A 19,618-nucleotide genomic window follows, 5' to 3' on the forward strand; every position below is an offset into this window, starting at 1 on the left:
GTTTTTTTGTTTGGTTGTTTTGTCTTATGAATCAAGACTTTTTACAAGGTTAGGCCTGGTCGTTTTGCCTGATGAGCTCGAAAATGCCTGTTTAAATAATAGTGAAGCAGAATACATGCAGGTTTTTCTAACATATAGAACTGTAAATCTAGAAGGACTTTCCTGTTTTCATTTTGCCACCCATGTATGATTTACTCCCAATTATTCCATAATGTGTTTACCTATTGTTTTATTAACTGTATCTCAGTTGTGTTTAGAGCAGGAATATTCATCCTACAGGTGAGCAACTGATTGTTCAGTGTGTAATACTACTCCTATTTTGCATCATGGGTACGAGTAGTAAGTTGGACTGATTGTTCTTGTCTGTAGCATCAGTCCTTTCCTGTCTGTATTTTCTGGCAGTACCACAGTCTGTCACATGCAAGAGTACACATGCAGTCTTCTTTCCAGGACAGCAAATGCTATCCTGAAAAGACTAGTACAATTTATTGTCTCCCAGGAGGTAATAGCCAGATTTGGAGGGGAAAAAAAAACCCACCAAAACCCCCAGAAAATAAAACCCAACCAACAAACCCAAGCCACACCCGTCCCCTTTGTGCCCCCCCCCCCCCCCCCCCGAGCCCTTGTGGAAGGACCTTTGTTTAAATAGTCATTCTATGTGCATCTGCACCACTTACTCTTTCCTAGGTAAAGTATTTTTCCCTTCTGAATTGCACCCTGTTTGTTTCAGACTACATGTCCAATTTGTTTCAGTTGTTCTAAAATCTAATTCTCTTCTCTAAAGTATTTCCATCCCTTGAAGCTTGATAATATCTTTGACTGACTATAGAACAGGCCTACGGGATTAATCTTAAGTCATTAATGAAAATACTGAATGGTATGAAAGAGACTAAATAGGCCTGAAATACAGAATACTAATGTGAAATTCTACGTGATGATCTTAATAAAATTCAGTTGTGCTAGTGAAGCTTCAATAACTGGTTTCTGAATATGCCCTTGCAGAAGGTATATGGAGAACATGTTTCCTGACTTGCTTCTGAGACTGTCCTGAGAAATATCATCAGATTTGAGATAGGCAATGCTTGTTGTTCTTAAAATGTGCAGTTTCAATTTCATTCAGTATTGAAAGGCCAGCTAATGTTGGCTCTAATATGCTTGCTAAAATTTCAAACATCTTTGCACTTTGTTCTAGAAACATCTATCAAGCTGCTGTATTCTCCTTGTATTCATCTGTGCTTTCCAAAATACCCTTATTCAGCATGTTGCTTCTGTAAAAGCAACCAGCATAAAACTGAGTAACAATTAGCTCATATACTATAGATTACTTTTGTTATGGTAAATGCTCTTCTTTCCTTGCCAATTTTCTTTTTCACCTCATCTGTTTATATTCATCTCCTTACATCTTACTATTTGCTTTATTCTGTATTTGACTAGTGTGTAACATATGAGGATCCTGGTCAATGATTCCTTCTCAAACTTAAAATATAAAAATAACAAGAACAACCAGAAGAGGAACAAATGCAGAAAGTAGAATACGGGATAGAGTAACCATGTATTTTACATCTTGTGTTGAAATTCTTTACCATTGCAGAGGGGGAGATTCTGTGGGCTAACAGGGCTTTCCCCGCTAGTCAAGGAGATCTTTTATGCATTCCTATTTTAGATAGAAATGTGATTTAATAGCACTGTATGTTGTTTGATAAGGTTTCATGTTGTGTATCTTTAGAGTTGGAATTTTCATATTTTGCTATGATGATTTCAGGTGTTAACATCTGACCTGGAAAACAGGGAGAAGCAGCAGGAAAAAATGCTGGACCAGCTAAAGGAGATACAGAATTGCTACAAGGCTTGTGAGAATGAACGTAGACAAACTGAACTCCAGTCTGCTGAGTTAGCTCAACAGGTTGAAGAGAGTACCAAGGAAGCAGAACGGTACCTCACTGAATTCAAGCATTCAGAGGCACTCAGGCTGGAGATTGAGAAAAAAAGAGAAGATTTGAAGGTGAGAGCACAGGAGACCATCCGCCAATGGAAGCTGAAATGTAAGAAACTGGATCGTGAGGTGGAAAAACAAAATGAAACTATAAACCAACTGATGGACAAGAACAGTCAGGTAAGATTGACTGGGGGGACAGTTTGTACCCTTTCCATTTTTTTTTAGAAATGAAGGTAAGGGGTTTATTTATGCAAGCTGTGACTTAAACCACTTTCTGCCTTAAGTTCTGGACCAAGTTTTTCTGGTGAACTACAAAACAGCTAATAGGTGGCAATATTTTTTAGCTATTGCCCAGTTCCACATTCCCTTCTTTATCCAGTATTTATTCCAGTCTCTTCACTTAATCAAAGTTTTCTTCTTGTAAAGAAGAAAGTTTCTCTGTGAATGTTGCTTTTACTTTATCTTTTCAGTTAACAGTTAATTTAGCTTATTTTTAGTTAATTTTTAAAGAATTAATGTGACGTTATTTTTTGTAAAAAATTTATCACATTAAGTAATAACCCATGTTCAGGTTACGCATTGTCTCATATAGTGGACGGTGGTGACATCTTTGAAAGTAGGTGTTTACTTTTACCATGTATGTCAGATTGCTAGCAGACCATAATGCTAGATGGACTTTGGCATAACTAGTGTATTTTTAATTCCATTCTGTATTTAAGCTTTTCTCAGACTCTAGGTTATGTAATGACATCTTTTATTGCCAATAAAGACTACAGGTTCTGAACTATCATAAGGACTGCAGTTCAGTTTGGATTTGATGTTTGGAGGCAGAAAAGTAGATTTTTTTTTTGTTTGTTTGTTTAAGAATGCACAGAGATTTTGGCAAAATCTGGAGATTTTAGCAAAAAAGGCACTCTTACCTGCATTTGGGATGAACGTGTTGCTAACACCTACCATGCAGGTCCTAGGTTTTTCCATTGATCTGGATAGAGAGTCTGTGTTCCTTGTATTTTTGTAACTTATTTTTTTCTTAATGCTTTTCATGTATGTTTTGTTTCAGCCTCTTATACTTTTCAGAACTTTTTATTTGAAAAAATCAAATTGAAAATTGATCATGTAACATTTCTGGGCTTTTCATTTGTCTTTGTTCAGTTTGGTAAAGCACTTATTCCTCTCTTCTTCCTCCTGTATAATTTCTCAGGGAAAAATATTGGGTTTTGTTTTTTTTTTTTGACTTAGCAGAATTCCTTGACTGTTTCTAGTCCTGACACTGCTTTAAAGACAAGCACTCACATCAGTGCTAATGCTGATCATCCTGTCTTGGAATAGTATTAGAAACTATCATTCTATTTGTAATGAGTCTGTGGGTCTTTGTATTTTCTGGTGACTGGGTCAAAAGGTGCCTGCTCCTATGGTGGCTGGTATAGTGCTAAGCTTCATGCTGTGAGCTTTTATCTTAGCTTACATGCTCTGCTGGTACAGACTATCATATTGTATGGACTACTTTTGTTTTTATAGAGCTTCCCTCACCTCTTTTCACTTATTTTCTAGTGACATGCATCCAGTTTACGTTACTAAATCTGATGGGCTTGGGATGGCTCCATGCCATCCTCTGCTTTGTCCTGCTCAAACACCGTTGTTTTCAAGGGGTATATGATGTGAAGTATGGGATGTCTGTATTCATCCTGTGTTGTTCCTGATCCAGTAACCTGTTCTGAGACTGGTACATGAATGTATAAGTATGGTCAAAGCACAGGAGAAGCCACAATTGGGGTAATACTGAGTTGAAATTAATGAACTCCAGCAGATCTAAGATGTGATTCCTGGGGTTGCTGTTTCTCTCCTGAACTCCCTGGTATATTCCTTATTTTTTATTATTATTTGCTGTATCCATGCTCCAACAATTCATTCCATAGTAATCTTGTTGTATTGGTCAACCCTAGCAGTTGTCTGGGGAAATAAGGTTCACAAAATTTTTAAGAAGTTGGTCATCTCTTGCGTAGCTGAATGGAGGTGTAAAGAAAGGAAGAAAAACCTGAATCATTTAGAAATCATATGTGTCTCTCATAATAGACAAATGAGAAGCAAAAAGTAGAGGACAGAGTGTTGTGAGTAACAAGCAGGAGGAGCCCTAAAAGGCTCTGAAATCACTGTTCATTTAAACGCGTGGACAGGTCTTTGTAATGGCAATTGATAGTGCTGTCCACATGGACATTTTCTTTGTTACGTAAGACTCCTTGACAAGGATTTTACCTTTTTCTGTGTGACAAATGCATAAAAATGCTAAATGCAGTCATTTTGGTTTAAGCTCCATTTAAGAAATGCTGTCAATATTCATTCTTATTTTTAAAATAGTCAGCATCTTGCCAACAAGTTTGAGGTGTCACTGAAGAAAATCTCTTTATTGGATGATATGTAATATCAAATAAACTGTGCGTCATTGTGGAGGAGAAAAAAATACAATATTTCATGTTCTCAATACAAAGTTGTAGATGGTTTCCATATGAGGATATAATCAGTCGAGATGCAGCATTTGTGATAAGCTTCAGGGAACTAGATGAACATAATTTAACCAGCTTTGAAATATACAGACAATTAACATCTGTGACAAAATTCTATAAAAATAAATAATTAAAAAAAAGGAGAAATGGTAGTCTGTTATCTTTGCTTTCTGTTATAGGACTTCAAAGGGTTGATGGCAAACTTTCAAAATTGGATTATAATCATAGCTTGCAATTTTATGAGATGTTACAAATATTTGCAGACAATGGGTGGGCTATAGAAAGATTGTTTAGGTTTCATTCTTTTGGAGTTACTGGGATAATTTGGTTAAAGTCTTGCTTGTGTGCTTATCCTTGATATTGGTTGACAGTGGAATCTCTAACCTCTTGTGTCTTTTGAAATGTATTTTCTTCTAAGTACGGAATGTAGAAAACATGCTTACACTCAAAGCAAGTTTCTTCTGTTTTGTTTGGGTTTTTTTTTTGGTTTTGGGTTTTTTTTTTAATTTTACTGGGGTTTTTTTAGCCAAATTATACAACTAGAATTGCAAGACAGTTTTAGGTTGAAATACTGATATTTTTCAGAAAAAAAACTATAGTGGTCATTACCACATATCCTTGATTTTTTTATTTTTCTAGTTTGTTTTGCATTGCTTATTTGTGATGTAATTACGAATTGTTTTATTATTTTTAATCTGCATACTGTTTACCTTAATTGTCTTTTTGTTCTGGTTTATTTCAAGTAATTTTGTTATATCTATAAGAAATTGTCATATAGACAATGTTTGTGGAATTAGTGGAAATAGTCAGTAAAATGCAGGATAAAATTTATTTAAGCCAGTTTAAAGAATCAGTAGTTTATCTGATACATCAGGAAAATCTTGTGTTGTCCCTTTATCATTCTTTTTTTTCCTGTAGTAGGTGTTGTGTGTGACTTATGATAGATGTACTGTAAATTCCTTCTTATTTTAAACAGAATGTTAAAAAAATTAAATTATAACTTGAGATAATTAAGAATTGGGAATGGTGTGTGTAACATGAGTTTAATGAAATGTAGTATTTAGTAACACATATGTACTTGCAGTGCAAATTTTTCCTGTCATTTAGTGCATTTTCTAGGATTTTTTTAACCTGAAATATATCAATGTTGGAAAAAAAAAAAACCCAGCCCTTGAGCTTCTTAGGAAAACAGTGGATTTTTTATTAAATGTGGCTGATTTTTATTTTGAAGATGAGGTCTTCGTTTCTTGGCTTTGATGCATGAATGAACCAGGCTTTTAACTGCTATTCATTAGTCTACTGTGTGCAGTTTCAAAAATAATTTAAAGTTGATATACTTCCTATGTAATATTTTAGAAAATAAGCAAAACAGGTCAGCCTATGAAATGGACCTGTAGGTAAGGTGTGTGTGACCAATAGTACTCCCTGTATTCTGCTGTGTTACTGTATTGCCTTATTTCTTCCACCTTGCTATTTGGAGGAACCAGCAAAGAAACCCATCTCAATCTGCAAAGAGGCTGAGAAAAGCAGGGGATTAACCAAAACTATCCCTGCTTAGGAGGCTAGATCACTTAAGGACAAGTATACATTTGAGATCACAAATATTCCCTGTCTAAATTTAAAGAAACACTGAATACATTTGAACTGAGTTCATAACAAGCAAAAATTTTGTATTCTCACAGAACAAAGTGTGCTAATTGTTCATTAGACATTAGGAATGTCTAAGGACATCTTTCCAACTATTTTGTTTAATTACTTTAGGTGCACTGGATTTCTTTTTCTTCTTTCCTAGGCCCTCAAAGAAAAGGATGACCTCAGAAGTCAACTTCTCTCTGCTATACACCAAATAGAAAACCTTCGGAAAGAGCTGAATGATGTGCTTACAAAGAGAGCCCAGCAGGAAGAACTCCTCCACTGCAAAGAGGTAAAACTGAATGAAATGAAGTCTCACCAGCTATCGCTTGAAGAAGAGATCAAAGAATTTCAAGGTACTGTAAATAAATTGGAGAATGAGTTGAAAAAGCAAGTCTTTCTACAAAATCAAGCGCAAGCTGAAAAGGAAAACTTGGAGACAGAACTTGCAACTAGTAGCTTGATCCATAAAAAAGACCAGGAAAGACTCTTAGAAATGCAAGCAGATGTAAAAAACTTAAGCTCTGTACGTGTGGAACTAACAAACAGAATAGCAGAAGAGGAGAAAATCAAAAAGGAATTACATAAGAGCCTCTTGGCTCTCCAGAAACAGCAGGAATCTAAACATGAAGAGATGACTTCAGCTAACAGGCAGCTGAAGATGGAAAGAGAAGTTCACCAACAGGAGTTGGCAGATCTTAGATCAGAGTTACAAAATGTTAAAATCAAACATGAACGAAATGTCCAAGAGCTCATGAAACTCCTTAAACAAGAAAAGGATGATGCAGAGGCTCAGATTAGAATGCTAAAGGTACTTATGCTGAAGAATTCCAATGTCACACTTTTTTTTTTTTTTCTTCCCTGTTAAGTGATGAAGGTAATAAAGCACAGGCTTTAAAACATTTAACATACATTTTATTGCAGGTCATCATAAAAGTTTAAAGTTCAGGGTAAAAAATGTAACAGTTTTAGGTCAAAAGCTTTTCTTAGTTCAAAAGTAGTGAAATTGGTATGTCTGTGATCAGAACAGAAGGAGATATATGGTGCTGTAGTGTTTTAATATGATTTGATCCTTTCTTCTTCAACTGTTATTTTTACAATTATTGTCAAGGCCCTATTAAAGAACTTGCAGTATTTCGGGGATGATGCATTTTTGTAAATGTTTAAATTGCATGATGCAGAAATACTGTCATTGTATTTGGAAACACTTTCAGAATGTGAATAGGGATAATGTGTAACACTTGTTAAGATTAATTTTGATAGTTTTTTCTATTTTGAAGAGTTTTTAGACTTCATATTTTCTGTACAATTTCTCAGAAAAGTGCTATGTTCATATAGTAAATGATGAAATATAGCATTTTATTAATGAAGAAACAAGTTAATGTCTTTAGTTTACATCATTTGCTCCTGATACAAGGCTATTGCATTGGAAAGAAAATGAGCATTTTAGTGGCTTTAAGTGGTCTGAATAAAATTAAAAAGTTAAGTTGAAGTGGTCTAAACTGCACAATTAACTGTCAACAGGTGTATAAGCTATACATTGGACTTTTACTGAAGCAGTTTTGATTACATGGTTAAATATATATGTAAGATAGTATTTTGTATGTCCTAATAATAGTAATAGTTTATTCATATTAATGGAGGCAGTAGTTTTCCAGATAGGTTGTAATTTCTGAAGCACTATAAATATGCTTTCCACCTCAGCCCCGTCAAATTAAAAATTTGCTCATGTCAAAATTCTACTGATTTAACCATAAAAAGCTATAAAATCCTTAATCAAAGCTTAAGTGATACATGATCTACTTCATCATAAGTAATATATGCATGTTTATTTCCTTTCTCTTCTCACAAATATGCAACTAGTTAAAAAAGCATATTTTCCACATTTTTGCAGTTATGAGTGGACGTTACTTAGAAAAGGATGGTTAGTTATTTAATATATCATTCATGATATAATAATTGACAATAATTCTTAAGCACTTGTTAACACAGAAAGCATTTAATGAAGATAGCAATAAAAAAAATCTTGATGGTTGTTAGTGGAAGGATCGTTAAAATCAAAATATTTTGCAGTGCTTAACATTGGGGACTTAATTTGTAATGTGTCTAGCATTATTTAAATGATCTGAGCTGATTGTGACTAAGTGTACCTCCTCTATGGAAAGGTCTGTTTTACAGTAAGGGCCTTGATGTTGGTACTGATTCTTGTACATAAACAGAATATTTAAAAAATTCACTTCCTTCTTTCATTTACAGTGCCATGACTTTCCCAGAATCCTTAATATAGGTACTTTTTTTTTTTTTTTTTTTACAGCTGTGTGTCTGAGACAGAGAAGAGCAGAGGGCTTGAGGGAGATGAATTTTGTAAGATATTAGGGTAGGCAACTTTTTTTAGAAGTACAGGAAATTATAATGCACAACATTCTCTTGATTCAAGGACTGTAAGTGCAACAAAACATATAATCATATCCATCTGTAGGAAGATCTGATGAGAACATGTCATCATGCAGGTGATTTGGCTTTTTGTCTGAACTCATCATTACATTGCAATTGGGTTTCACTTTTACAGACATACTTCCAAATTAAGGTAAACTTCGCATGCATTTTATCAAATTGTATTTAAATATTGTGGGTTTAGGGTAGAATTTAAGGAAATCCAACAGAAAGGGGTTTTTTACCTATTATCCTTTTTTTTGGTTTTTTTTTTTGTTGTTTTTTTTTTCTCTCCACACTGGTAAGTTTTTGTGCCCAGTAATCAATTGTCTTTTACAGTAATAATCTTGACCTTATTATTCCTCAGCCTTGTCCAACCTTTGTAACTTTTGGGAAAGAATATACGTAACCCTGTCCAAAGGTTGTTAATGTTAAAGTCTTAAAAATAAAGGTCATTTGGGAGAGACATTGGGGAGTAAAAGGAGACATAACACATTTATTAAGACCCAAAGCTTTAAACTTAACTACAGGAGGAATTTTGATGAGTTACCTTCTGGAAATCAAGGGTGCAGAGCCCTGCCCTGTGTTTACAGGACCAACTGCTGCTTATTGTGTAAAAAGAAATGACTTTTGATCCTTGTTGTTCTTCCCTCTCTTGCCTCCTCGGTATGGTACTTTCTGTTTCACTCTTGTCTGGCTTTCTATAGTGCTGCACTGGATTGAAAAATTATGAGGCAGTTAAGGATTTTTTTGGGGTAGTAGGGGAGGTACCATAGGAATATTGTATGTTGCAGCAGAACTGGAGAAGAACATAGAATTTTGTATGAGATGTCAGTGTTGAGAAGGATCTCACTGTCTCAGTACTGAAATTCTGGTGCTTAAGCTTCTAATTCTGTTTCTGCTAGAACATCCTAAAGGATTCCCAACCAATGTCTCTATAATGTCTTTTTTTTATTATTTAAAATAATAAACTAGGCATAGGAAATTAGGTGGTTTGCTTAGTGGTCCCCTATCAGCTGTGTTCAGAAGCTCTGAATCTGTCCCCTAATTTTACTACATGACCTCATTTGCTTTAAAAACATCCTTGTTCTCTTAGAATAATGAAATACAAAATGTCCTCATCTGCCTGACAGCACTCTCAAGTATTAATCTTAATGTAAGATTATATAGAGATATGTATCTATATGTATAAAATCATGTATATGTGTGTATTTCTTTTTGAATTGTTTTCTATACATATACCAAATGGGTGTAGTTCTTATTTTCCTGAAGATTATCAGATGTGGCGAATGGGTTCAATCCAGATCAATTAAATTATGGTCACATCTGACTTGTCCATACTGGAAATTAATAAAAATTAACTTTCTCCATTGTGTCTCAAAGGTAATATAAGTGAGGAATTTGGTTCTTGGATTGTCTCCATCTGCATAGACATTATAATACAATTACCTTTAGTAGGAACTGAAAAGTTGATTTTATAAGCATATTCACAGAAAATGTTTTGGGCATTGCAGGCTTGTCTTTGCATCCATAGGTGTTTGTGGACTTACGACACCAAAGTTCTTATTTTGTACTCTGTTAGCTCTGGTGTCTAAATTAACTTGTAAAACTTCTCTTCTTACCCTTCTTCCCCATAAAAGTTTAATTTAATAGTGTAACTGGGAGAATAGAATTTTTGCTTTTCCTCAGGAAGTAATTTACTCTGCAGGTTTATTTTTGCGTGTAACTGCATCCCACAATTTGTCTAATATGAAGCTGGTTTTGAGTCATATGTGTGTAAGTTCCTTCATTTGTGTATTTTTTTGCATTTTCTAGATATTCCAGAGAATTTCTCAAATCTGTCAGTTTCAGTCAGTTATCTTTTCCACTGGAAGCCAATATACTTTATTCATTCACCTATTTAGGGCTTTCAGGGCCCTTAAATGTTTTCTTCATTTTTCTCTGCAATGTTTCCGTGAATAGCATTAAACCCACACAATTTAGAAATTAAAAATACCAAATCTTTGCAGTTATTTCCTTGCAGATATAAGTTTAGTATTAGGTCCTGAAATGAAATGATAGTTTTAGACTTTCTGATTCCAAATTATTTCAGTAATGGAAAAGTTACATAAATACTGGGCTTCTTAAGGTGATGTAAGCTGATGAGTGTAGCAGAGCTGAAATGCAGAATCTGAGACTTCTATTTACTGCTTTTAAAACACTGTATGGTTCTACAACTCTGTGATGCATGTTTTCTATGTTTTTTCAGATAAGTGACTGCACTTGATATAACTTAAGTGTAAAAAATTAAATAGAATTATCCTTCCATAGTAGTGTTCCATGGATTTAAAACTCTACAGTCTGGGAATGTTTTAAAATAACCCATATAGTGACTTTGTAATCTATCTTCTCATTACCATCAGATGGAACTTTTAGAAGAGAAAAACATAGTCAAGACTCAATGTCGACAACTGGAGAAGATAAAAATTGAGTGTGATAAATTGACAGAAGAATTAACCCAAAATGAAGAAGAAAATATAAAACTCAGGCGGAAATGTGAGTTTGTAAAACAAGAACTGGAGAAAAAGGTAAACTTACATGGTTTTAACCATGATTCGTCAGTCTCTCTGCTGATAAATACCTAAAATAAGCGGTGAATTATAGAAATAGATAGTAAACTTAAAATACCAAAAATACACATACATATTAAAGACTATACACAGTCATACTGTAGTACACAATTTCTATACAAATCAAAGAAGGCAAAAGTGCTTTGGCTGAGTCATGAATTGTATCCCCCCACAAAGATTTGCTAATACTATTTAGGAGTAGAAATAGAAGTCCTGTTGCCTGCCCTATTTCTAATATAGGTAACTAACAAATGTTTAACCCAACACTTCTAAGTTTTTTCACATTTTCTTGAAGTTGTGGTGCAGTTATGAATAATTTAGAGCTAATTAGAAGTAGATAAGCAATGTAAGCATGGTAAAAGAAATTCTAAATAACTTGATGAAAATTATTTTCTGCTTGAATATTTAAAACATGGCAAGTTTTTAAGGAAGTTCACATCCCTTTCTTGTACTGGCATTGTATTTCTAGAGATGGATGCTGTCTGCCAGCCATTCTTGTTGCCTAGTGTTCCGGTTATTAATATTTACTATCAGATATTAATTTGCAGTCTCACAACCTGGAGTTGTCAGCCTTTCTTTCAAAAATCTAGTCATAAATACAGAGTTGCTGAAGAATTTTATTTTGTAACTCCTCTTTCTGCTGTCTTGAGTTCTACTTTTTTTCCGTGACTGGTTCTACATTATTGCTTTTTAATGTTTTTCTTAACATGAATGTATTTTACATTGTGCTGGTTTTATATCTTAAATTTCTCTTCCTGTAACATTGTGATTTCAGTTAAGTATTTCTGTACATCAATGAAGTTTACCTTCTCCAGTGTAAAGCACATACCTGTCAGTATTTGATTAATTCATATTAAGACAACATTGAAAATGATTGTTTCTAATCTTTGGCAAATTTGATTTCCTAGATTAAAATTCAAGAAAACAAACAAAAAAAAATTGTGCATCCTGCAGGAAACTGCTTATAAATTTTTCATTATATCCTTGTTTTTTAAAAATTGATACTTTAGCTTCTAGCTGGAAGGTTCTTGCTCTTCTATGTCAATTTAGTAATTTCTCATCCTTGCGAAAAGAAATTTTTTGATATAGGCATTTATATTAACATGGTACAAGAGTTTTGTTCATTCATTTCACATGGACTGATGAATACTCATCAGATAATTCTTCATTAGCTCAATAGTTTCAAACTATTTAAATACGATAAGAGGATCATGGTTATTGTAGATCCTTCGTGGCTTTTCAGGTTTTTCAATTTAATTTTCAACCCCTATTTTTTTGTTACAAATGAAGTGCACAGCATCACTTAGATGTCAAACTTAAAATCTAATGAGATTATTTTCAATCTAGGTAAAGTGGTTGTTTAGAAATGCTATTAGCTACTTTTGTCATACTGCTTATAGTTTTAGCATATACTGACTGTCTGTCAGTATGCTGTGACCACTAGCCCTGAGAGAAAAATGTTGGGGTAGGGTTGGGTTATTTTTGAAAGTATGGAATGAGAAAATCTTAAACCTAGATTTCTCTTAGGTTGTTAAACTAACAGGAAGTCCTTTAAAAGCTCAATTTGTCAGACTAATAAGTAGTACCTCAAATGAGAATTCAAAATGTGTTTTTTCTAGCTTAGGATTTTAGCGCTATAAGATCTATTATTAATGAAATGTGTTTGTAGCAGTGTACGTAGTCTTCTGCAGTCAGTTGTAAACTAGCTCCAGCCTTCCCTAATATTGGGGAGATAAAGTTTTTAGACTGAGATGATCTTTTATCTCTAAGCTGAAAGGAATGGAGAAGCTTTTAAGCACACAATCCTGTGGTCTCAAACTTTGAAGGTAAATGCAGATGGAGAGTTCCACTTGATTGCATTAATCAGTTAACTTAAGAGAATATTTACTATTGTGGTTTTATGGTGAATTGTCAGAAGCGGTGTTAGGATGGGGGAAACAATAATATTAACTCTTGAGAAAACTCATATTAGCTGTCATATTGTGGTATTGCAGAAGCCTGTTGTGTTACAAAATAATTATCTCTTTTCCTTTTCCACACTTTTTATACTTTTAATGTCATTCTATGCTTAGTACAAATACTAATTCAAAGAAACATAGGTATTATAGATAGCTTGGATTTTAATTTTTTTTCATGAAAGGTGAAGGGGCAGAGAATAATGGTAAAATTTTCCGTTTCTTTTCTTTTCCTTCTGATGAATGTTGAGGAATATTGGCACACTCAGAAAATCAAGCAGATGAAAAATAAAAAATACTGAGTTACATAGTGTCTTTTAGTCATGGTCTTTGGTAGTGAGCTTTGGCATGTGATGGACTGCATTCAGTGAATAATGAGATGGCATAGAATACTGACACCGGAAGCACATATAATGCAATCTTATTACCTTCAGAATACTGATCTAGATCAGAACCGTTATTTCAACTCCCATATGTGTAGTGCAGAAATACTGGAATCTGTGCGTATTAAAAATTCTTGTGATTCCTTACATTTCAAATAGCTACTGTCTAACTCAAGTATTTTTATATGAATTAAATGAAAAAATCAGGCTGCTTATCAGGTATGGCTTTTTCACATTTGAAGGTCACCTATATTAAAAAGCACCTATTTTGCTAATAGAGGTAACACCTATACATATATATGTATACAACCTCCTGAAAGGAGATTGTAGTGAGGTGGGTGTCGGTCTTTTCTCCCAAGTAGCAAGTGATAGGACAAGAGGAAATGATCTCAAGTTGCACCAGGGGAGGTTTGGATTGGATATTAGGAAAAATTTCTTCACCAAAAAGATTGTCAAGCATTGGAACAGGCTGCCCAAGGAAGTGGTTGAGTCATCATCGCTGGAGGTATTTAAAAGACGTGTAGATGTGGTGCTTAGGGACATGGTTTAGTGGTGGACTTGGCAGTGCTAGGTTTACGGTTGGACTCGATGATTGTAAGGGTCTTTTCCAACCTAAATGATTCTATGATTCCATATGTATCACATTCACAGAACTTGTATGTTAGAAATTGGCTAGCTCCACAGTGGTGGCTCATGAGAGCAGTGTATGAAGATTTCCAATAAATACTATTTAAACAGTTGCCCTTTGTCATTGCAGAGGTCCATAACTGATAAATTTTCAAAATTGTTATTCTTGGTTTTCTCACCATTCTCAGTGCACTTGCACATTGTCCTTGTTTCAGCTGGGATAGAGTTGATTGTCTTCCTAGTAGCTGGTGCAATGCTATGTTTTGAGTTCAGTATGAGAAGAATGTTGATAACACTGATGTTTTCAGTTGTTGCTAAGTAGTGTTTAGTCTAAAGACAAGTATTTTTCAGCTTCTGATGCCCAGCCAGCGAGAAAGCTGGAGGGGCACAAGAAGTTGGGAGGGGACACAGCCAGGGCAGCTGACCCAAACTGGCCAACAGGGTATTCCATACCATGTGACATCATGTCTAGTATATAAACTTGGGGGGGGGGGGGGACGGGGGGGACGGGATTGCTGCTCGGGGATTAACTGGGTGTTGATCAGTGGGTGGTGAGCAATCGCACTGTGCATCATTTGTATATTTCAATCCTTTTATTATTACTGCTGTAATTTTATTAGTGTTATCGTTATCAGTTTCTTCTTTTCTGTTCTATTAAACCGTTCTTATCTCAACCCACGAGCTTTACTTCTTTTCCCGATTTTCTCCCCCATCCCACTGGGTGGGGGGGAAGTGAGTGAGCAGCTGCGTGGTGCTTAGTTGCTGGCTGGGGTTAAACCATGACACACATACTGAAACGTGCCTGTTAAAGTGTTTACCCTTTGCTGCATTACATCCTCCTGATCTCAGCAGCAGACAGGTGTGAACCAATTTCACTTCTCACAAGAGTTTTGTTATATTAGTTACAATGCATAATTCAATATACTGTATAACAAAACTGCTGCCTGGTTCAGTTTTACATGGTGACTCTATCATAAATACAAAGGAAGAGAAACTGAATTTTAAAAAGATATGTAACATATTTAATGATCTTTCCGACACTGGATGATAACATAAAATGCTTTCCTCAGTGCTAGTCACTGTCCTACGAGATATTCTTTTCCCTTGAGAACACACTGACTTTGAGAACACACTTTTCCTTTGAGAACACACTGAATGCCATTACAGGTTTCCTTCAGGGATCTCTTTTTGTGATAGAGTTTAGATGCCTGTAACTGGTTCAGGACAAAAGAAAATATGGGGAGTATTTGTTGTGTGGGCTCTCTTTCTGCTTGTGAAAAAGAGATTTATAATAGAATGTCTGGTTTCAATTCTGAAAATAGGCTCTATGATTGTTGCATTTGGATTTGGTAGGACTTTCTTCTGAACTGATTTACAGAAGAATAAGGAGAATCAAGAGAAGAACTTATGAGTACTATTAGAAGTTATTATTTTCCATGGCAAGGAACTGAACTCAGTGCATGAGTGAGAGTAGTGTGATTATAAGTTTGAAAGATACATTGCTAATGATGTATGTTGTATTATTAATACAATCATTTCTCTTTGTTTTGTTTTTCCTCTTTCACTCCAGGATAAACAGATCAGCAATGAAGAAGATCATTTGAGAAGGATGGATGAGGCCAGACTGCAGTTTAAGGATCAACTGCATCATTTAGAAATGGAACAGGAATCCATTCTTAACATGATAGGAAGTGAAATTGATGCTGCTTGTGAAATTTTTTCTCGGGACTCCATGGAGAAATTCAAAGTAATTCTAAGTTTTAAGTATGCTGCAGATTTTGTTATTTTCTTGATGAATGTTTGTAGCAGAATTTGTATGCATTGTTGTCACCTATCGCTTAACTGGTATAGATAATTTATGGACAATGGATATTTAGCTGGTACAGATGTACATTAATAGGTATTACAGTCAGATACTATGAAGATCTGCCCATGCATTAATTGTTACTGCTTGCTTTTACCTTTTTTTTTTTTTTTTTTTTTTTTTTGTGAGAAATAGTTCTCCTTTTGTTTGCTTGTGTGAAAGACCCTTACATGAGGCAGAATTTTGAGGTAGGTTTTCCTAGGCCACCTCCTTAGATGTCGGAAGTCCCCAGGAAAGACCTAAAAGTCTTTTAAAATTGGGAAAAATGAAAGAAAGGTTTTATTAAAAATTCATTTAGATATTTTGTTTTTTAAGTAGTGAAGTAAATGCTGGAAGTGAAAAGAGTTTATAACCTCCTGTTTCGTGGAGCAGGTCCTTGTATCCAGAAAACTGACTCCCAAGTTCCAGGAAACTCGTAGCTTGCTGTAACTCTTTCTTGTTTTTCACTCTTTTACTTCTTTTCCTGCAACCCTTGTCTCCCATTAGCTTTTTTCCTGAGCATTCTCATTCACTCCCCAGGGACAGAACCCTCTCTTGCTCCCTCCAGATGATTCTACATGACTAATCCTCTTAAATCAACATTGTACACAGCTGAAAATAAAGAAAATGGACAGTCCAACTCAGCTTGTCGCCTTACTCACTGGCATTATGGGTACTTACATCACAAGTACTTGGCCTGGTGGCTTTTTAGCCTTAACTGTAACCCTAGAGTACACTCAGATTACACCTTTTTTGTCTTGCTGTTTAAACAGAGCATGCTTTCTACTCTACAGTTGCTGGTCACTTGACTGGGCTGGGCTGCTTTTGGAATAGAAATTTTTCAGCATTGACACATTGAAAATCCATTAAATTTTTAATATTTTTTTCTTTGATTTATTTTCTATTTTAAGTTTATCTCCTCACCTGTTTTGTTTGAAGGTGTGTAGAGAAGTCACTTTGTTTCAGCCTTGTAGTATGGCTGTGCCTTTTTCTCCACTCACCTATGGAGCTGGGATGTTGCAGCACACAAAAATATGAGAATTCTAAGAAAATGTTGTTGACAAACAAGCTTTCTCCTCTGTACCCTTACAGATAAGTCTTTTTTTATTAAGTCTTTGTGATCTGCTACAGTTGCCAGATTCTTGATCGTCGAACCATGCTTTCTTGGACTTGTTTCCCACCTCCTGCAGAGTTTTTGTCTTCTGGATAAAGTTTTGCTAATCCCTGTTTTCACATTTCTCCTTATTTATCCCGTTTAACTGTTTATCACTAACAAACTTAAAACAGAGTTGAATCTGAATTTTTGACTAGACAGCTAATGTGAAGACAAACGCTACACAGTTTTGTGGTGCCTGGTCCAAAGTATTTTTTTTTTTAAAAAGATAAGAAGTTTCCTTTCTTATATTGTTCCTCTGCCCAGTACTTAAGGTATTGCCAAGGTTTCTAAAAGGTTTCAGACAAGTTCTTTACTTGATGAAGTTGCCACTGCAACTGAGGTGAGCAATGAAGAATTTAATGGATAAATACTTGTATTCAGAGAGCTTAACACCAGGCTTAACCTTCCCTGATGAAAAATGTGCTGCATTTTTTTTATAATACCACATACTGGTGTTCTAAGCAAAGAATTCCACATGTATTGTTCAGGTTTATTTTTCCAATCAGTCTTTTCTTATAAGAAATCTTATGCTTGCAATAACTATACCAGTCATGTTTAAACTATCAACTGAATACTGCCTTCTTTGAATGTGGTTGCACAGAATGAGGCTTGCTGCCATAGAAGTCACAACTTTCAGCTATGCGTTGCTTTGTGAAGTCATGGTCAATGTGCCTACTAAAGCATTTCCTTTCACCTGTGTCATTATGTGGTGATAATTTTCATGTAAAATGTGTATACATAATTAGATGGTGCTGTTTAGGCACCTTTGGTCTCAGTGTAGTTAATAAGGCCCATATAAATACCTCTTAAAGAAATATGCTAGTGACAAAAATTATTGGACCAGGACTAAAAGTACATAAAGACTCGCTAAATTGCAAAATGTGGTAAATTAAAACCACACTAACCACACTAACTAACAAAACCCCTGCAAAACCTTTAAATTGGAGAAAGGCACAATGTAGTAATCATGGGATAGGACCACATGAGATAAAGGATGAGCTGGACGTATGGTTAATAGTTTACTTGATTTTAAATAGGTTTCAGTTGACAGAGCTGTTTTATGAGATTTTTCTTCTTCCCTTTGTGTATCAACTCATAAAGTAGGAAAAAAAAAATCCATTATCACTAACATTTAATTAGTAATATAGAAAACATGTATAGAAGTACCTTTAAAACTAGTTTAACATAGTTCAGTTTGAATGCAGAAAAAAAGACATACCACATTTTCTCATTGTATGAAGTATTAATGAAGCACAAGTTTATCTTCTTTTTACCCACGTAGTGAAAATTACAATATTCTTTTTCTGCCTATCAAATATTCAAAGCAAGTGATTTGTCTTTTTTCATGAAAACACTAAGAGCATCATCATGGAGTATAATTTAAAGATTTAGGGGGGGTTGTCCTTTTTTGCTTTTTAATAAGACATTTGTCATGTTGCACATAGCATTTCTGTATATACACTGATAACAGTTCAATGACTAACAACAAGTGGTTCCGCTGCTTCTGGTTTATGTGCAGCCACTGTTCTGCAGAATGCAGGAAAAAGCAGTTGAATGACTTTGATTTTAAGAAATAGTCATTTTAAAGTAGAGTCTGATTGTATTATTTGGAAATATTATGATATTTTCAAAAAAGGACATACAGATTCAAACTGAGAATATGCACCTTGATGCAGAGGTATGTTCTGGGAACATGTGAAATGCATCATTGTAGTGATTCTTAGGAGAAAACTACACAGATTCAGAATACAGCTTACTATTGTTGGAACTTACTTAAGTCACACAGTTAAACAAAATTTGTATCAGTGAGTTTGCATAATTTGCTTTTAAATGTGACTAATTTATGGTTAAGTAGTTCTATTAAACCATTGACAGATATGATTTCCAAGCTGGATTTTTTGCAAAGAATATTTATTTGATGAATTTCCAGTAAGTGGGAGAGACTCTTTCTCCTTTCTGTGTCTAATTCCCATTTTTATACCTATTTGTTTCTCTCCTACTATTCCATAGGCAATATCACTTACACCAACAGTGCTGAATGATCCTCATCGCTGGTTAGCAGAAACAAAGGTAATAGTCAAACCTCCTGAAATTTTACTGAATAAGCTAATATCCAGCTTTTATAATCACTCAGTTGAAAGTGTGTTTGAAAAGGCACTTAAAGAGGTAAAGGAAAAATACAAAAGCATTCCTTTGGCAATAATTCTGATATTCCCAGACTGTTATTTCAACTGATGGAATAATTTTCCAAATTTTACTATCAACAAGAATAGCTGTCTATAGCAAAATAAATAGCAGTGCTGTTTTTACAAACAATGCATTGAAGTAACTGCACTGATAGCCTTTAGATCTGGTTCAGTTATTTTCAGACAAGAAAAACATGAGAACGTAGTCAGCAGGTCAAGTTTCTTTTACAGGGTTGTAACAAGGCAAGAAATTATTTTAAGTAAAGCTGTTATTTAATAAATCTAATGGATATTAGGTTGGATTTTTGGAAAATGAACCATTTTCCTTCCCGCTTTGTTTGAAGCTTTTGAATCCTA

The 19,618-nt window shown here is 34.7% G+C and overlaps 1 protein-coding gene across 5 annotated transcripts in view; it reads left to right on the forward strand.

Moving 5' to 3' along the window:
* The window catches only part of CEP128 (centrosomal protein 128), a 150,570-nt gene that overhangs the window by 53,185 nt on the left and 77,767 nt on the right, over positions 1–19,618 (forward strand). For 3 of the 5 annotated variants that reach the window (XM_029996103.2, XM_041129508.1, XM_041129510.1), the window contains 5 exons: positions 1,763–2,113; positions 6,230–6,880; positions 10,905–11,069; positions 15,647–15,823; positions 19,086–19,145. In XM_029996103.2, coding sequence (XP_029851963.1) covers positions 1,763–2,113; positions 6,230–6,880; positions 10,905–11,069; positions 15,647–15,823; positions 19,086–19,145 — 1,404 coding nt within the window. Of the gene's footprint in view, positions 1–1,762; positions 2,114–6,229; positions 6,881–10,904; positions 11,070–15,646; positions 15,824–16,858; positions 19,146–19,618 lie in introns of all 5 variants that reach the window. The other 2 variants (XR_005934206.1, XR_005934205.1) reach the window with 2 other exon arrangements.

The sequence above is a fragment of the Aquila chrysaetos genome, chromosome 2 (genome assembly GCF_900496995.4).
Source record: "Aquila chrysaetos chrysaetos chromosome 2, bAquChr1.4, whole genome shotgun sequence".
Lineage (NCBI taxonomy): Eukaryota > Metazoa > Chordata > Aves > Accipitriformes > Accipitridae > Aquila > Aquila chrysaetos.